Source organism: Mixophyes fleayi, chromosome 7 (assembly GCF_038048845.1).
Source record: "Mixophyes fleayi isolate aMixFle1 chromosome 7, aMixFle1.hap1, whole genome shotgun sequence".
NCBI classification, from domain to species: Eukaryota; Metazoa; Chordata; class Amphibia; order Anura; family Limnodynastidae; genus Mixophyes; species Mixophyes fleayi.
In genome coordinates, this window is record NC_134408.1 from 8,723,292 (window position 1) to 8,739,057 (window position 15,766).

Here is a 15,766-nt window from a genome sequence, read left to right on the forward strand (position 1 = left end):
CTTCAAACCTCAATTCTATTAACCCACATTACCTACAGCGGTGCTAGAAAGTTTGTAAACCCTGCATAAATGTGACCTTATGTTAGGACTCTATCCTGAACATTTTGTGGCATGCAGTTACTCTGTTCCACCAGAAGTGGTATGGTTTTGGACTTTGTGTACCTTACCTGTGGACTTTACCTGTGAGGGGTTAAATCTCCTCTTTCTACCTGATTACTACACCTTCCTCCCTGGATTTATATTTCTGCCACTGACACTGCTCTGAGCTTCAGCCTTACCGAGCCTTTGTTCCGTGTCCTACCAATCAGGATTTCTGTATCCTGCATTCCTATGCATGTCTGATCCTGCCTGTTTCCTGCTTGACTTCAGCTTTATTCGGTGTCTGTGATTTCCCAAGACTGTTATACTATAGCATCTTCCAACTTTTCATCTTACCATTACCCCTACGTCACCAGCTGTGTTCAAGTGCTGGCATCCAAACCTGATTCTCAGAGACTGCTTCTACTTCAGCCAAGCCTTCTTCATTCATTCATTTATTGATCAAAATCATCCAACAGCGCACCACTAGTAAGTAAGGTCACAGCGTATGATTATACTGTATACAGTCTATAATCTGACAAAAAGTAAATAAATCAACAAATAAAAAACAAGTAATTTTACTGATAAAGGTAAGAAGAAACATAGTTTTATATGGGTTTATGCCTTCTCCCTAGTCATGCACTGATAACTGCTCTGTGTGATGAGTGTATATACACTATTTAAAGCCACATTACTACTTGGAGCATTATGGGGCTGATTCATATTCAGACGTAAGTCAGTTTACATGTTGCATCTTGCTTGAAATAGCTCTGTGAATGCTCAGAGACGGACTTTCCGCCAATAAATGCAATTGCATGCAATGCACATCTGAGCGTGAATGACACTTACTACTGCCTTTGAATTGAGAGGCGGAACAAGGGAGGGATGGGGCGGTTGAACACAGGTAATGTACAGTAATGGCCTGCCAAGGGCATTCCAACAAAGATGTGGCTGATTCAAGTCCTGTGTTTGTCTTAAGTACTGACTTGTTTCAGCTGTATCATTTGCACCAGCTACAGGCCAGGAGTAAGTACCAACTGATAGTGATGACTGACACGACATAGTATTTGCAAGTAAGAGAGTCCATATAAACGCATTGTATGTAAAGCATCTTTTTATGCATAGCATCCATTAAAAGCATCTTTATTTATATATTTAATGTAAGAAAAATTATAGAAGTTTTTTTGAAATCCATATTTTTATTAATGATTGTAGTGTTAAAAGTTGTTCATTTATTTTAGTTAACATATTTTTTATGTGTTCTGATGTGTCTACGCATAGCAAGTAACAGAGCTTACTTACACCCAGATTCAAATTGAAAAGTATTTAGAGATATGTTTGGATTTAAATACAGTCGGAACCGAGCATAAGTTCCGTGCTCCATTTTACAGTGCAACTTTCATTTTGCCCCCTAAAATATGTCTTGGGATACTCACATTTATGGATTAAATGAATTACAGCATGGTCAAGTGGGGACTGTTTTTATGACAGACAGCACTTTTATGTGTGTAAAGCAAATTTATTATATTACTTTGAGTGGTTCTCCATTGAAGTGCCAAATAAAGGCACAAAACAGGTCCCATTAAAAGTTAAGGATGAGCTGCTGTAAAATTGAAGCTCTTTTGTGGAGTGTAAACCGCTGTGTTTACCTCTCCATGACATAGAACACTCCGACAATGACCCTATACCTTATTTCAATAACCTTGCTCTCTAAAATGAAATCTCCTTTCTACACTGCTGCAGAAAAACTGTTCTTTGCTACGAGTTCCTACACTCCACCCAACACCTTTCCTCTGTGCAAACTGCCACAAAATTAAGAACACTTTCACTTTCATTTAATGCCAGGATGGCGTCTGCTGCTTTGAGAGACGAGCTGAAATGTTCTATCTGCCTGAACATTTATAGGGATCCCGTCTCCCTGAGATGTGGACATAACTTCTGCTGGGGCTGTATAGAACGTGTGCTGGACACACAGGAGGGGTCTGGAGAATATACCTGTCCTGACTGCAGAAAGAGATCTAAAGAGAGACCTGTGTTACAGAAGAACCGAACGTTGTGCAATATAGTAGAGACATTTCCTCCAAATCCATCTGATGACTCTGAGGAGGGAGTTAAGATCTTCTGTTTATACTGTGTGGATTCTCCCGTACAGGCTGTTAAAACCTGTCTTCAGTGTGAGACCTCCTTGTGCGGCACTCACCTCCAGGCTCACAACAAGGCATCGAATCATGTTTTAGCAGAGCCCACTGCATCGCTGGAGAACAGAAAATGCTCTATACACAAGGAACCTCTGCAGTATTACTGCTGTGAGGACGCAGCCTGCACATGTGTGTCCTGCTGCCTGGTTGGAGATCACAGGGGACATAACATTGAGCTAATAGACGAAGCTGTAAAGAAGAAAAAAGAGAAATTGGAAATTGTTCTGCAGGAACATACCGTGAAACGAAACCAGATTGAGAACAGATCTAAAAAACTAAAGAAGTGTCAGGAAAAAGTGCAAAAAAAATCGGTTACCGTCCAGGAAAAAATAAACAACTTGTTTACTTATATCATACAGCAGGTAAGAAACCTGCAAAACGAAATTATAAATTCTGTAAACAGCCAGGAACTGGACATTTCTAATATCATCCAGCACCTGGAAACACAGAATAAAGAGCTGTCCAGGAAGATACGTGACATTGAGAAGTTGTGTAACACGACGGATCCATTATCTGTCTTACAAGACAAAGAATCGGATGGAGGTGACTTATGTCACTCTGGAAAGGAATATAAACCAGACCGGATATTTCACAGGCTGCTCTCTGTTGCAGCTGACCTCGATGACGTCATTATTATAAAAAACGTCCAACAACGCCTATTTAATATTGTGAATGAGTATATCAAGAGAGAATACCATGTACCAGAAAATGCCCTTATACCTCTAAATGAGGACAGTGCTGGTAATAATTTAGCTGTATCAGAATGTAGGAGAACTATATACTGGACAGAAATAAACCAGAACCGTTCAGAAAACCCGGAGAGTTTTAATAGTTGTCCTCAGGTTATAAGTAAATGCTCATATCCCTCAGGACGACATATCTGGAAGGTAGAGACAAGTGGATCTGGACAGTGGAGGGTTGGAGCAGCCTATGCCAGCATAGGAAGACGTGGAGATACTTCTCCTATTGGAAGTAACAACAAGTCCTGGTGTTTAATGAGAAATAAAGACCGTTTAACCGCAGTACATGACAAGAAAAAAACATGGTTACATCCAACATCTCCGCTGCAGATGATATTACTATACCTGGACTATGAGGCCGGACGTCTGTCCTTCTATCAGCTGTGTGACCCCATCAGACACTTACACACCTTCACCGCCTCATTCACTGAGCCCCTGCATGCTGCGTTCTATGTGAGTAATGATGCCTGGATAAAGATCATAGACTAGAAATGTAGATCACTGCCATGAAAAGACACATGGAGAAACCACATGCTAACAATAATCATCTTGTAAATAAGGATATATTTGGGAGTGTAGCAGCTCAGCAGTAAAGAGCACGTATCCTAATACAATGACACTGACATTTCCTATGGACTCATGGTAAACTTTGTCTTTCTGTGTCCCGGGCTGCAAACATTAGACTGTAATAGATTGTAAGGTCTACATGATAGGGAGACGCTGCCTGAACATTTCTGTATGCAGTGCTGGGTATAATTGTATCCTCTATAGAAATAGTAGTAAGTATGGATTATGCAAAATAACCCTAAATCAAGTCTGTATATAGGAAATCATGAAATAAATGCAGGGGAGACCCAGAAGTGGAAGTAGGTTGGGCAATTAAGTGACATCTCCCATATATTTCCAATGGGGGTGTTCCCAAAAATTGTGAAGTGGGAATGCAGCTTGGAATTAGGCGCTGTCGAGCAAATAAAGACGTAATGCAGCCACATTATTTCGCAGATCATTAATGACCTTTATTATGCAGAATAGACTTTTGTTTTTTTCTGACTTTTTACTTTTGCCTTATAGCATCTCAATATATAATACATATGAATGATTGTTGTAATGATATAAATGATGCAATAAACATTGTTATGATTAAGGCCATGACTCATGTCCATTGCTGATGCTGACCAGTGTTCTAGTTAGTCTGGGGTCTAGTAATATCCACATCGCTCCCAGGACGCATAATGGTCATTAAGATGATATCTGTCTTGTTTTAGACAGTCCTGATTCGAGGTGACTGTCCCAGCACCCCAACATTCGGCATGGTCGTCCTGACTACTGTCCCCTATTTTTGTTTGCGTGCAACTTGCTTTCCGGATGGGCAAATGTTAGAGGTTATGTTTTAACGAAAGCGTTAGTGTTTGCACTGAGTGAATGATTTATTAAAGGGCAAATGGACAATTTCCAGAGACTACAGGTGTTTTCCCCTGGTGATACGGCTTTTCTTCATTTTGCCCAGTACAACAAAGGTTCTTAGCATATGGAAGCCTGTTTAACAAATATCACAGCGGTACTTGTACCGTCACAATACCTGTTCTGTTATTACCGTCCGTATCCAGGTTAGGTGACCTGGCAATATATTCATGAGAAATTGCGTAGATAAGTGATTTTTTTTATCCCTGTGATAAAATCAGCGTGTAAAGATGCATGTATGGACTAACATACAGTCCCTGTAGACAATCATTATACCCAATCAAAATCATTACCTTACACCATGGGAACTGAAATAAATTAAAGCAAACTTTTTCAAGCTTTATTTACACATTTCACCATACATCACTAACAATAAAGAAGGCAACAGTTCTGAAAATTAATTAAAAATAAAAAACTACAATAACAGAGTTGGAAACGAGATCAGTCCCCTGATTTAATACCTAGTAGAGCCACCTTTTGCTGTAGGTACAGCCATCAGTCTGTTTGGATAGGTCTCTACCATTTTTGTACACCTAGATTCTTCCTTGCAGAATTATTCAAGTTCAGTCAAATTTCGTGGTGAGCAGGGATGGTCTGCTCTGAAAAGAGTCCATCCACAGATTTTCTACTGGATTTAGTTCAGGGCTCTTGACCAAGCAAGAACATTCACCTTCCTATCCTTAAGCTACTGCGCTGTTTTCTTGGCCGTATGTTTAGAGTTATTGTCGTGCTGGAAGGTGAACTACTTGCCCATCGTCATCTGTCTAGCAGAGGGATGCAGGTTTTCCTCCAGAATTTGGGTATACTTGGCAGCATTCAATTTCCCTTCAATACTGACCAATCGCCCAGTCACTACTGAAGAGAAACACCCCCACAAAATAATGTTGCCACCACCATGCTTCCCAGTAGGTATGGTGTGTTTTGGGTTGTGTGCTTTTTGGTTTGCTCCAAACAAAGGACTGGATTTCAGTCCAACAAGTTCTATCTTGGCCTCATCTGACCATACAACCTTTCGGCACATGGTGTCAGAATCTTCCAAGTGTTTTCTTGCAACGCACAAACGGGACTGAGTGTGGCACTTTTTCAGAAGAGGCATCTTTCTTGCCACCCTGCCATATAGGGCAGCTTTGTGTAAAGCTTGCGAGATAGTGGTCACATTTACAAACCAACCAATCTCAGCTATAAAGACTTGTTAGTCCTTCAAAATTGCCATTGGCATCTTGGTAGTTTCCCTGATAACTATCCTCCTGGCTTTGTCATCCAATTTGGAGGGACTGATTTAGGCAAGGTGTTGTTGGTGCCATACGCTTTCCACTTCTTAATAAAGCTTTGAACGGTACTCAGAGGGAGAGTAAAAGCCTTTGAAATCATTTTAAAAGCATCTTTCCAACCATAGTGAAGCCTTTGCCTTACCATACACTACCAGTAGTGGAATCCTCAAGGAACAGACAGATTTATTCTGAGAAATATAAATCACTACAATTGATGTCAGGTGATAGCCCGTCAGCCCGTTATGTGACCTGGAAGGTCACTTGTTGTACCTGAGGACGTTTATAAAGGTTAGTCTAGGGTATGATCACTTATCCAAACCAGGTATTTTAGTAATTAAATTATATTAATTGTTAAGAATTGTTGTAAATGTTATTTTCACTTTGATGTTATAATGTGTAAACCTCCAGCTGTTTAAAGTTTGTCACCCCAACCTCCAGCTATATAAAATCTTTCACCCCAACCTCTAGTTGTATAAAAGAATCTCATGTATTCTATTAGTAATGAATAATTGTCATAAGGAATTGATGTTGGAAGTCATATATAAGTAGATGTGATAATATGATACAACATGGTGCTGCCCCTGCTGTCCTACTATAACCTGTGTCTTCCCACATATCTGTGCCTGTATAGTGTATGGGGTGGGTTTATCTCGCAATATCAGCGGCCACAAGCCAGGAGCTGGGCTGGTCAGACTGCAGAGAGCTGGGAAGACGGGGAAGTGTGGGAACACCAGGCAGTGATGGAGGGAGGATGCTGAGTGTATGCAGAGAGAAATGTGCTGCAGAGGAAGAGGAGTCCCGACCAGAGAGTTGTACAATGTAGCTGTGAGGGAAGATAAGGATATAGCTCTTTACCTGGACTAGTGCTGTAAAGAAGGAAACTAAGCGGAAACACAATAAATCTTTCTAAATATTGTACTTTTAAGGTTATAGTTTAACACGTTAGATATTTCCAGGGGGTGGACTTTGAACCTGTAGCTTAACTTATTGTGTACTGAGTGATCAGAAGATAATAATGTTATGGGGCAGGTGCGGGAAGGAGAGGTGAGGGTGGTGAATATATCACCTGTGTATGGGAATAGAGAGAAAGAAACTGCAAGCCAGGTATAGGGGCCTATTGATCAATAGCTTAGTTTGCTCAGATGAGGCCGATTTTATTTTTGCCACAATTTTTCAGCAAAATATCACTGGGCTTTCAGTTCCACTAAAAAAAAATTAACATTAGATCAAAAATATATAAAGAAAATATTTCTGTTATCACCATTTTGAGATAAATGAAGTTAAATAGGCTTTCCCTTACAAAGGCCGATTTACCTCTGGCAATATCGGTGTCATCACCGTCACACGTTATCACATAGTTCCAGGGTTCTAGACAGAGTTAGAAGTCAGACCTTAGACGTTTTACCAAAAGCTCATCTGGGTGGTTCCAGGGTAAAGACCACAGTGTGCGGTCGGGTTATCAGTTCAGAGCCCCTCTCCAGACTTCTTGTTTTTATAGCAATACTGTACTTAATGTTATGTTTTATCTGCATACCAGAACAATTTCATTCTACTTATTGGTAACTGAGTTTTCCTACTTGAAGTAGACAAATGTAAGAATTGTGTTTTGCTCTGTGCCAGTCCTGGGGTGGTGACCAGAGGTCAGGGATCATCGCTGTGCCTAGAGCACATTATAATTGAGATCCAGAGAACTAAAACTGCAGAATTGTAGCAAATTTTCAGGACCCAGTTTCGGTTGAAGAGGATCAGTGTTAAGGTGCAGATGATGAGGATCTGAGTACATTCATGTATATAATTGCAATCTCCGGAATATCTGGGAATCCATATTATTGAAACTTGGGCGGGGACAGAACAATCTGCAACCAATCAGTCATAATACAAGTAATATTACTTCTCTCATGTCAGTTATTTAGCATCTGGGGGATTATGGGGGACCTTGGTTATAAATAAACTAATATGTTTGAATTAGGATCCCAAGTTAAAAAGGGGCACTGTCTTTACATCATATAAGGACATGTAAACCAAACATAATTATGTTGCAATAAACCCATTCTGGGGCAGAAAATACCAGCCCTGAATATAAGCATGAGCAGTGGCAGAACTTCCATTGGTGCATATGCAGTGGGTCGGAACTAGCGAGCTCTGGCCCCTGCTTACCTCCTCCCCTCTTCCCTGCACCGGGGCCCACAGTTTGCTAGTTCCACCTCTGAGCATGGGTGTGTTATGTCCATCATTCCTCATATTCTATCTATGCCAGAGGGGTTTCAATCTTAATTAGCAAATCAGTGTCTTTCTTCCCAAAATCTAATTCCAAGACCAGATATATAATAATAGAGTGATATTAATGACATGGTTTGTGATTGTGCCTGGGTACCGCCCTCCTCCATATGAACTAACTCTGATTAAAGTGATTGGGCTCAGTCTGAGCTGAGAGGCTCACTGCATCAATAATCATGTTTAATAGCACTTACGGTAGATAGATTTTATGGTAGAGGGAGAGTGGGAGATCCAGGTCTTGAGCTAATCGCATTATTAGGCACACTCAACTTCACTGAGCTTGCAGCGTATGTAAAAAGAATTCTCCTGTCATTTATCCCCTCCTGCCTCAGTATCTTGTATTTATTTGGCGTTCTTACCTGCTACAGCCCTTGCATCCATCTTGGATGCAGACTATAGTGCTTCTGGCCTATCAAGTCACACCCCAATAAGACTGACTGTTCAGCTAGATATTCCAACACTAGCTAGGCTGTGGAGGCTTCATCCCAAATAGCTAAATATGCCACATAAAACTGACTAGTTTAAAGCAGATAAAAGCCTTCTGCAATGATAATATGAGCTCCGCCTCCAACTATGATAAAATAGACTTGGTCTCTAAATTGGTCATAGGGGGTGCTTTTAAACCCTCTGTTAGAGGTAATATGATTGCTCAAATAGCACTTTATAATAAGATTGATGACTTCCAGACTGAGCTTGACAGCAGGTTGGAGAAGCATGACATAGTCCTCCTTCCCTGATACATACATGCTGCCCTATTGGAAGCAAACTGCCTACACAAATTGGTGATAGCCGAGGCCGCAAAATAATATATGTTGATTTGACGGCAGGGACCAGGTGGGTAAGATGTAGACCTTTCTTTCTAGATAACAGAGAGGTAATAAGGCAATCATGGAACTGAGGTGTAACAAGGGACAGATGGTAGCCAAGCCTGTAATGATAAAAGCATCGGTCAGAGATTATTAGGAAAGAACCATCAATAAGTATCAAATCTCACAACACGACCTGACCACTCTGCCTAAAATCTGCGTCTCTCCTCCGCACTCATTACCTGCTCCCATTCCCAGTTACAGAACCTCTTTTAGGCTGCACCCACTCTGTGGAATTCGCTCCCTCGTACAACAAGACTTTCCCCAGCCTCCAAACCTTCATGTGTTCTCTAAAAGTTAACCTCTTTAAGTTAGATTACTATATTTCCGAACTATCCTCATATCCTTCCTTACGCTGTTATACCTGATCATCACAAGTCTATACAGTTCATGCAAAACTTACACTTATTCCCTTTTTTATATTCACTCTCTGACCCCCAAACCAACATTGTTGTGTGACTGGTTCATATCATATCATAGCCCACTAAGCATCTATTCCCATTGTAAGCTGGCTGGACCAACATGCTGTATGCGCCACTTACTCTCATCTATCAAACTCCCATTGTCCTATAGATTGTAAGCTTGCGGGCAGGACCCTCTTACCTCTCCCTCTGTATTACCCAGTATTGTTTTATTACAGTGTCTGTTCCCAATTATAAAGCGCTGCAGAGTATGCTGGTACTATATATAGTGTTAATAAATAAATATATCTCAGTAGCTGTATAGTTCAAAAAATCTATTTGATATTAATTATTAAAAAATAATAATTCAAATGAAAGATAGGTTCCTAGCTTCCTAGGTGTGGGTGTGGTGATGGTGCCACTCAGGGAAGGATGACAAGAGGAGATCCAAACCCTCATCTAAGATATAGAAAAGTACCTCCCAGGGCGCAGAATGAATAGCTGACAGGTTACAGTACACACAGAGTTAATGCTATTGAAAAAATGTAACAGAATATAACTGTTATAAGATTGAATATCAAAAATGTCTAGTGAATATACCCAGTGAATATAATACACACATATTAGAATAGGTATATACAATAGCATAAAAAGGAGAATTAAGAGTAGAGAGTTCCAATGTATTGCGGTGGTAAATGTGGGTTGGGGGAGGTTTAGTTTAGTCTTAGACTTTTTTAGAGTTTTTAGAGAATTATCTTAATCAGCAAAAAGTACAGCTTGTTTACTGGCATGTGGGAACCATCATGTGTGGCATTAAAACGAAACTTAGAAATTAGGGATTGGTGGCCAGTGCCCATAATTAGGGTGCTAGGAAAGGTCCCAAGATCAAAATCAATACTTAGGCCCTTTGAAGATAGGGTTTTAAGATCAAAAATCCACTGCTCTTCTTCCCTAAAAATATTTTTAATATGGTCTCCATCACCGAGTCCAGCGCCCAACTACAAATGTATTACCCTACAAGAGATGCTTAATCGTTTCAAATGTCTTGATCAGGAAAGAGATCTGGCGCTGGTTCGGCACAAACTAATCGACAAAAGTAAATAGTTGACCAAACTCGTTCGTTATGTCAAAGGTTTGGAGGGGTGGTGATCGAGCCCCTCTTGTTAAAAGATGGATGAGGGATTTCTTCATAGGTCCTTACTTTTCTGTCACCATTCTGTCAGATCAGAGGCTGTAAAATATTTAGTTTAAAGATGCATAGAGGTGTCTGAGTCACAATTTCATGAGCGGTGTTGTTGGTAAAGTTCCCCCATAGCTATTACTCCCGCATGTTGGGGTTGGCTTCTACATGATGCCTATTAAGGTATTATGGTGACCACATTAATGCTTGAAGAAAGTACTGTGATTGAAATCTGTACCTTGAGATAATAACACAGGTGCAATATAGAAATCAGCCACAGTGTGGCAGCAGTTTCACAAATGTCCAATATGAGCAGTGTCCAGGAATACAACAACTACAGAACAATGCTTAATGTTTCTCAAAGCATTAGCATTTATGCTTCCTCATTTATTTACTTATATAGCACCACTAATTACGCTTAATTAGTAATGCTAGTCTACTTTATGTGGTAGCTTACTGCGGTGACTCCTTGAGATATTCTGTGTCTAGAGTTTAAGAGAATCTCTGGGGTGTCTCAAAATGTTGTCCCACAATCCAAAATAGCAACCAGGCTGGTGAGATAATTGTAATTTCACTTGGTGTTTGAGAGAGCTGTCTCGATAGGTGATTAAAGTTACTGGAAACAAGACGCCCACTGGTGGAGACCATTTGAATCTTTTAGGCTGTAGAATTTCAGATCACAAATGGAGGGTTCTTTGCACGAGATTCAGCCTGATTGCTTGCTCTGTAGTGGTAATCTACTCCTGCCAAGAACAGATGGTCCAACCTGTCCATGCAGGAGGAGGCAAAGATTGTATGTTTAGTTGGGGGTACAGACGGAAAGATTGGAGGACCAGAGAACCGTGGGAATTACTTTACGGCTGAAGAAGGCCTCAACTCAGCGGCAGCCAGGTTCAAAGCGGAGGGAGGGTATTTTTAGAAGTTCCGGATCCGGAAAGTGAAGATGCAGCTATTAGTTTGCCAGAGTCTGTACACTATCGGCAACTCTGCAATGCATGGGAAAATAGGCCTCATAGTCCAGCTGCTGAGGCATAGGCTGCAAATAATACGAGTGAGAAACTCAGCGACTGATACGTCCGGAGATATTCTGTGATGTTAGGAGACAAGCCTGCTTTAATATGCTGTGGTGAGCGGAGAGACTCGCTAATTATTCCTGATTTAGTTTTACATAGCATGGAGCCCAGTGCAAGCGCATCCGTCCATAATGGCTGATAGTCCACGCATCTGCTATTAGTTTTATGACAAATTTTAAAGCAACAAAGCAATTAAAGATAGTGGGCCTGATTGATGTGCAGACGTAAGTCCCTTTGCGTGCCGTATCTTGTTTTAAATTCGCTCTGCACATGTTACAAACAGAACTTACACCAATGAAAGCAATAGCATGCAATTCATGTCCGAACGCAAATTGCACTTACAACTACCAACGATTTAAAAAGCAGAATGGATGTGAGAAGGGGTGGCAGAGCGTAGACGAAGTACAGTACGGGAGTGCCAATGCAGATGCGGCAGATTCAAGTCCTGGTTTTCTTGTAAGTATGAGTTTTTTAGCTGTATCATTTCCACCAGCTACAGGGCAGGTGTAAGTGCCGACTGATAGTGATGACGGACATGGCATAGTGTTTATATTAAAAGCTACACATATGTGTGCCACTAGATAGCACAGAACATGAGTATGCAAGTAAGAGAGACTATAAAATCACATTGTATGTACATTACATATGAAGAACATCCTGATTTATATATTTAATGAAAAAATAATAATAATTTGGAAACACATTTTTATTAATGATTATAGTATTATTAGTTGTTCATTTATTTTTCTAAAAATTTCTTTTTGCATGCGTTCTTGGTGACTTTACATTACACGTATACATGTGTGTAGTCTGCACTCTGTTCTGTATGTCTACATACAACAAGTAACCTTTAGGCAGAGCAAATAAATTCAAATCTAAACGCATCTCGAGATTTGTTTGGATCTGAACACGGGCGGAATAACGCTCAAGTTCCGTACAATGTCTGTCCAACTGGAAGCAACAGCACCAAACTGTACAACCAGAATGACAGAACCAAACTGTAACCAGAACGACAGCGCTACATCATCCAACCAGAACGACAGCACCAAACTGTACAACCAGAACGACAGCACCAAACTGTACAACCAGAACGACAGCACCAAACTGTACAACCAGAACGACAGCACCAAACTGTACAACCAGAACGACAGCACCAAACTGTACAACCAGAACGACAGCACCAAACTGTACAACCAGAATGACAGCACCAAACTGTACAACCAGAACGACAGCACCACATTATCCAACCAGAACAACATCACCAAACTGTCCAACCAGAATGACAGAACCAAACTGTAACCAGAACGACAGCACCACATCTTCCAACCAGGACAACAGCACCAAACTGTGCAACCAGAATGACAGCACCACATCATCCAACCAGAACGACGGCACCAAATCATCCAACCAGAACGACAGCACAAACTGTCTCACCAGAACGACAGCACCACATCATTCAGCCAGAATTTACCACCTGCATCTGGTGCGGCAGGGGGTCTAACGCTCTAATAAACATCCTCTGTGTCAATCAGAAGCTGATCAGATGTTTGCTTAAATTTTCCAAACTGCCCAAACGAAATTAAGCACCAGTTTTCATATATACATCCTTCGGTTTGGAGAACTTATATGAATGAAATGTTTGCACACATGAAACTATAACTAAGCAATTGCCTTTACCCAGTGGGAAATGTGGCAAACTATAAGAGTATGCTCCATATGTTAGATACACACCTGTGAGATTTATTGGCTGATAGAAGAACCTGCAAAAGGAAAACAAAACCCAAAACACTAATTAAATTATACACCAGGACCTTACATATAGCCAAATTAAGGGTACATCTTTCAAAGCTCTCTGTGCCCCTGATGAAGTCACACGAAGTGATGAAACGCGTTGGTTTAATCCATAACAGCACATCAGCACTGGGCTGACCTCAGAGAGATGCTTGCAAGGAATTGGGTAATGCATACTGCCGGGAGACATCACTAAGACCAGGAGGGTGCCTATATGAAATGTTTTAATGTACATTTTTTTTAATCCTCCATTTGAAATTATGAATTCAAAAATGACTGGACTCTCCTGCACCACCTTTTTTCTGTTTATAAGAAGGGGAGCAGCCAACTGGTGCACTCACAGTATTTTATATAAAGACTACGTCCTTTGCACTATTATCTTTGAATGGTGGACGGGTGGCGCAGTGAAAGTTTTTTGTTTAAAGTAATTTTCCCACCTATTCTCTCAGACAGAAATGTTGGTGGTCCTTGAGTTGAGAAACACTGAGGTAGAGGGACATTAAGCTTACCGGGGACAGGCAGGTCGGAGAGGAGTTGGCGGATGAACAGCCTAACAGACAGGAGGGTAGGGTGAAGTGTGGTAGGGTGGGATGAAATATAGATATTGGGCAGGGACAATTGGAAAGAAAGGAGGGGAGAAAGGAAGCACGGTGGCTCAGTGGTTAGCACTCCTGCCTCACAGCACTGGGATCATGAGTTCAATTCCCGACCATGGCCTTATCTGTGTGGAGTTTATATGTTCTCACCGTGTTTGCATGGGTTTCCTCTGGGTGCTCTGGTTTCCTCCCACAGTCCAAAAACATACTGCTAGGTTAATTGACAACCAGTATATAGTACATGTATTCCCTATACTAGCATAGTATAGAAGATGCATAATGTATATAACATACCTGCTGCTACTCTCCCGGAATTCCCGGGAGGCTCCCGAATTTCGGGGAGTCCTCACGGACTCCCGGAAGAGTAGGCAAGACTCCCGAAATTTGGCGAAATTCACGGCAGTGAATGGAGGGGGTGGGGCTTAATCGTGTCATTAAGCTCCGCCCCCTCCATTCAATGCCGTGAATTTCGGCTTTTTATCGTGGGGGCGGGGCTATAGTGACGCGAAATGTTACCACGCCCTCCTCCTACCCCATATCACATGACTTCTCCTCCGGATCTCCCTGGGGAGAAATCTTAAAAGTGGGCATGTATGATATATAAGCAACAAGTCCCCCAGCTTTCAGTCCTCAGCCCCATACTGACCCCTGAATCCCTGATAGGAGGACAGGCCATGTGGGGAGTGGGAGGGACAGGCACTGAACACTGTAAATTACCATGTATTGTACAGCAGCTGCAGCTTCTAATGCAACCAGGAATGCAGTGCCCCTTGTGGCTACAACCGGAATTGCACCCACCTCTACAGCTCCCCCTATGGTACCAGCTGGCACTGCGCCCACCTCTACAGCTCCCCCTATGGTACCAGCTGACACTGCGCCCACCTCTACAGCTCCCCCTATGGTACCAGCTGGCACTGCGCCCACCTCTACAGCTCCCCCTATGGTACCAGCCTCTGCTTTCATCAGTCCAGGCAAGATGTCCATCATTCTGTTGTGCTCCTTATATACACTGTGTATTACACAGTGACACCTGATCTGTCTGCTGGATGTTCCTGGTCATTCTCCTCTCCCTGGTGGTACAAGGACCCATGCAGAGCTCCAGTCATTGTTGTATGCTGGCATATTGTGTTAGATACCTGCAGAGGGGGTGATATAAGTGAGAGCATGCAGCCAGACACCGACTAGAGAGTGCAGCAGAACTCCAGGGAAGGTTAGATACACTCTAACAGAAGGTAGAAATAAATGGTCCTATGGCTCTGTTGGGAGTTATGCCTATTATACATGTCAGCCCCCAGCCAGCACCAGGTAGTCCCTCACATGTTCTGACCTGGAGTTCACCCGGACAGACAACCACATCAAACAGTGAGCTGCCTGTGAGACTAAATACTAGATTAATTCATCAATAGACTGGACCATGCCATGGTGTGGATGGCAGCCTGTCTCTGCATCCAGTCATAGCCAACATTTTTAATAGGTTAGTTTAACCACCCAGAAGAAGGAAGAGCGGCTAAGCTGGTCACCAACGTTACAATCCAGTCTATCCAAAAAATTGAAATCCAATTGCTAGTCACTTTATGGCTATCTAGGTCGGTCTTTAGGCCAATGTAGATAAGCAGTAGGTGGTAATGGGGGTCCGCATGCTGACACATGCGGTCAGGAATGGTCCACAGCATTGGGTGGATGCTGGAAAACACAGTGATGTCACAGTGATGTCACCGGGATTCTATAGACATGGAGTATATCTTAGGGGTGTGCAAGAGGTGCAGATTGGGAATCCCCGACACCAACACTATTATATCCGGTGTAGGATGATGCTAACACAACTAATAATGTC

The 15,766-nt window shown here is 41.8% G+C and overlaps 1 protein-coding gene across 1 annotated transcript; it reads left to right on the forward strand.

Annotated features, from left to right (window-relative positions):
• Positions 1 to 1,924: 1,924 nt before the first annotated feature.
• On the forward strand, positions 1,925 to 3,505 carry LOC142098439 (E3 ubiquitin-protein ligase TRIM39-like). The gene has a single exon (XM_075181286.1). It carries the CDS (start codon positions 1,925 to 1,927, stop codon positions 3,503 to 3,505), a length of 1,581 nt encoding a protein of 526 aa, XP_075037387.1.
• The last annotated feature ends 12,261 nt before the right edge of the window (positions 3,506 to 15,766 follow it).

Coding starts and splice junctions, on each gene's coding strand:
- LOC142098439 (XM_075181286.1), top strand. CDS start 1,925: ATGGCGTCTGCTGCTTTGAGAGACGAGCTGAAATGTTCTATCTGCCTG.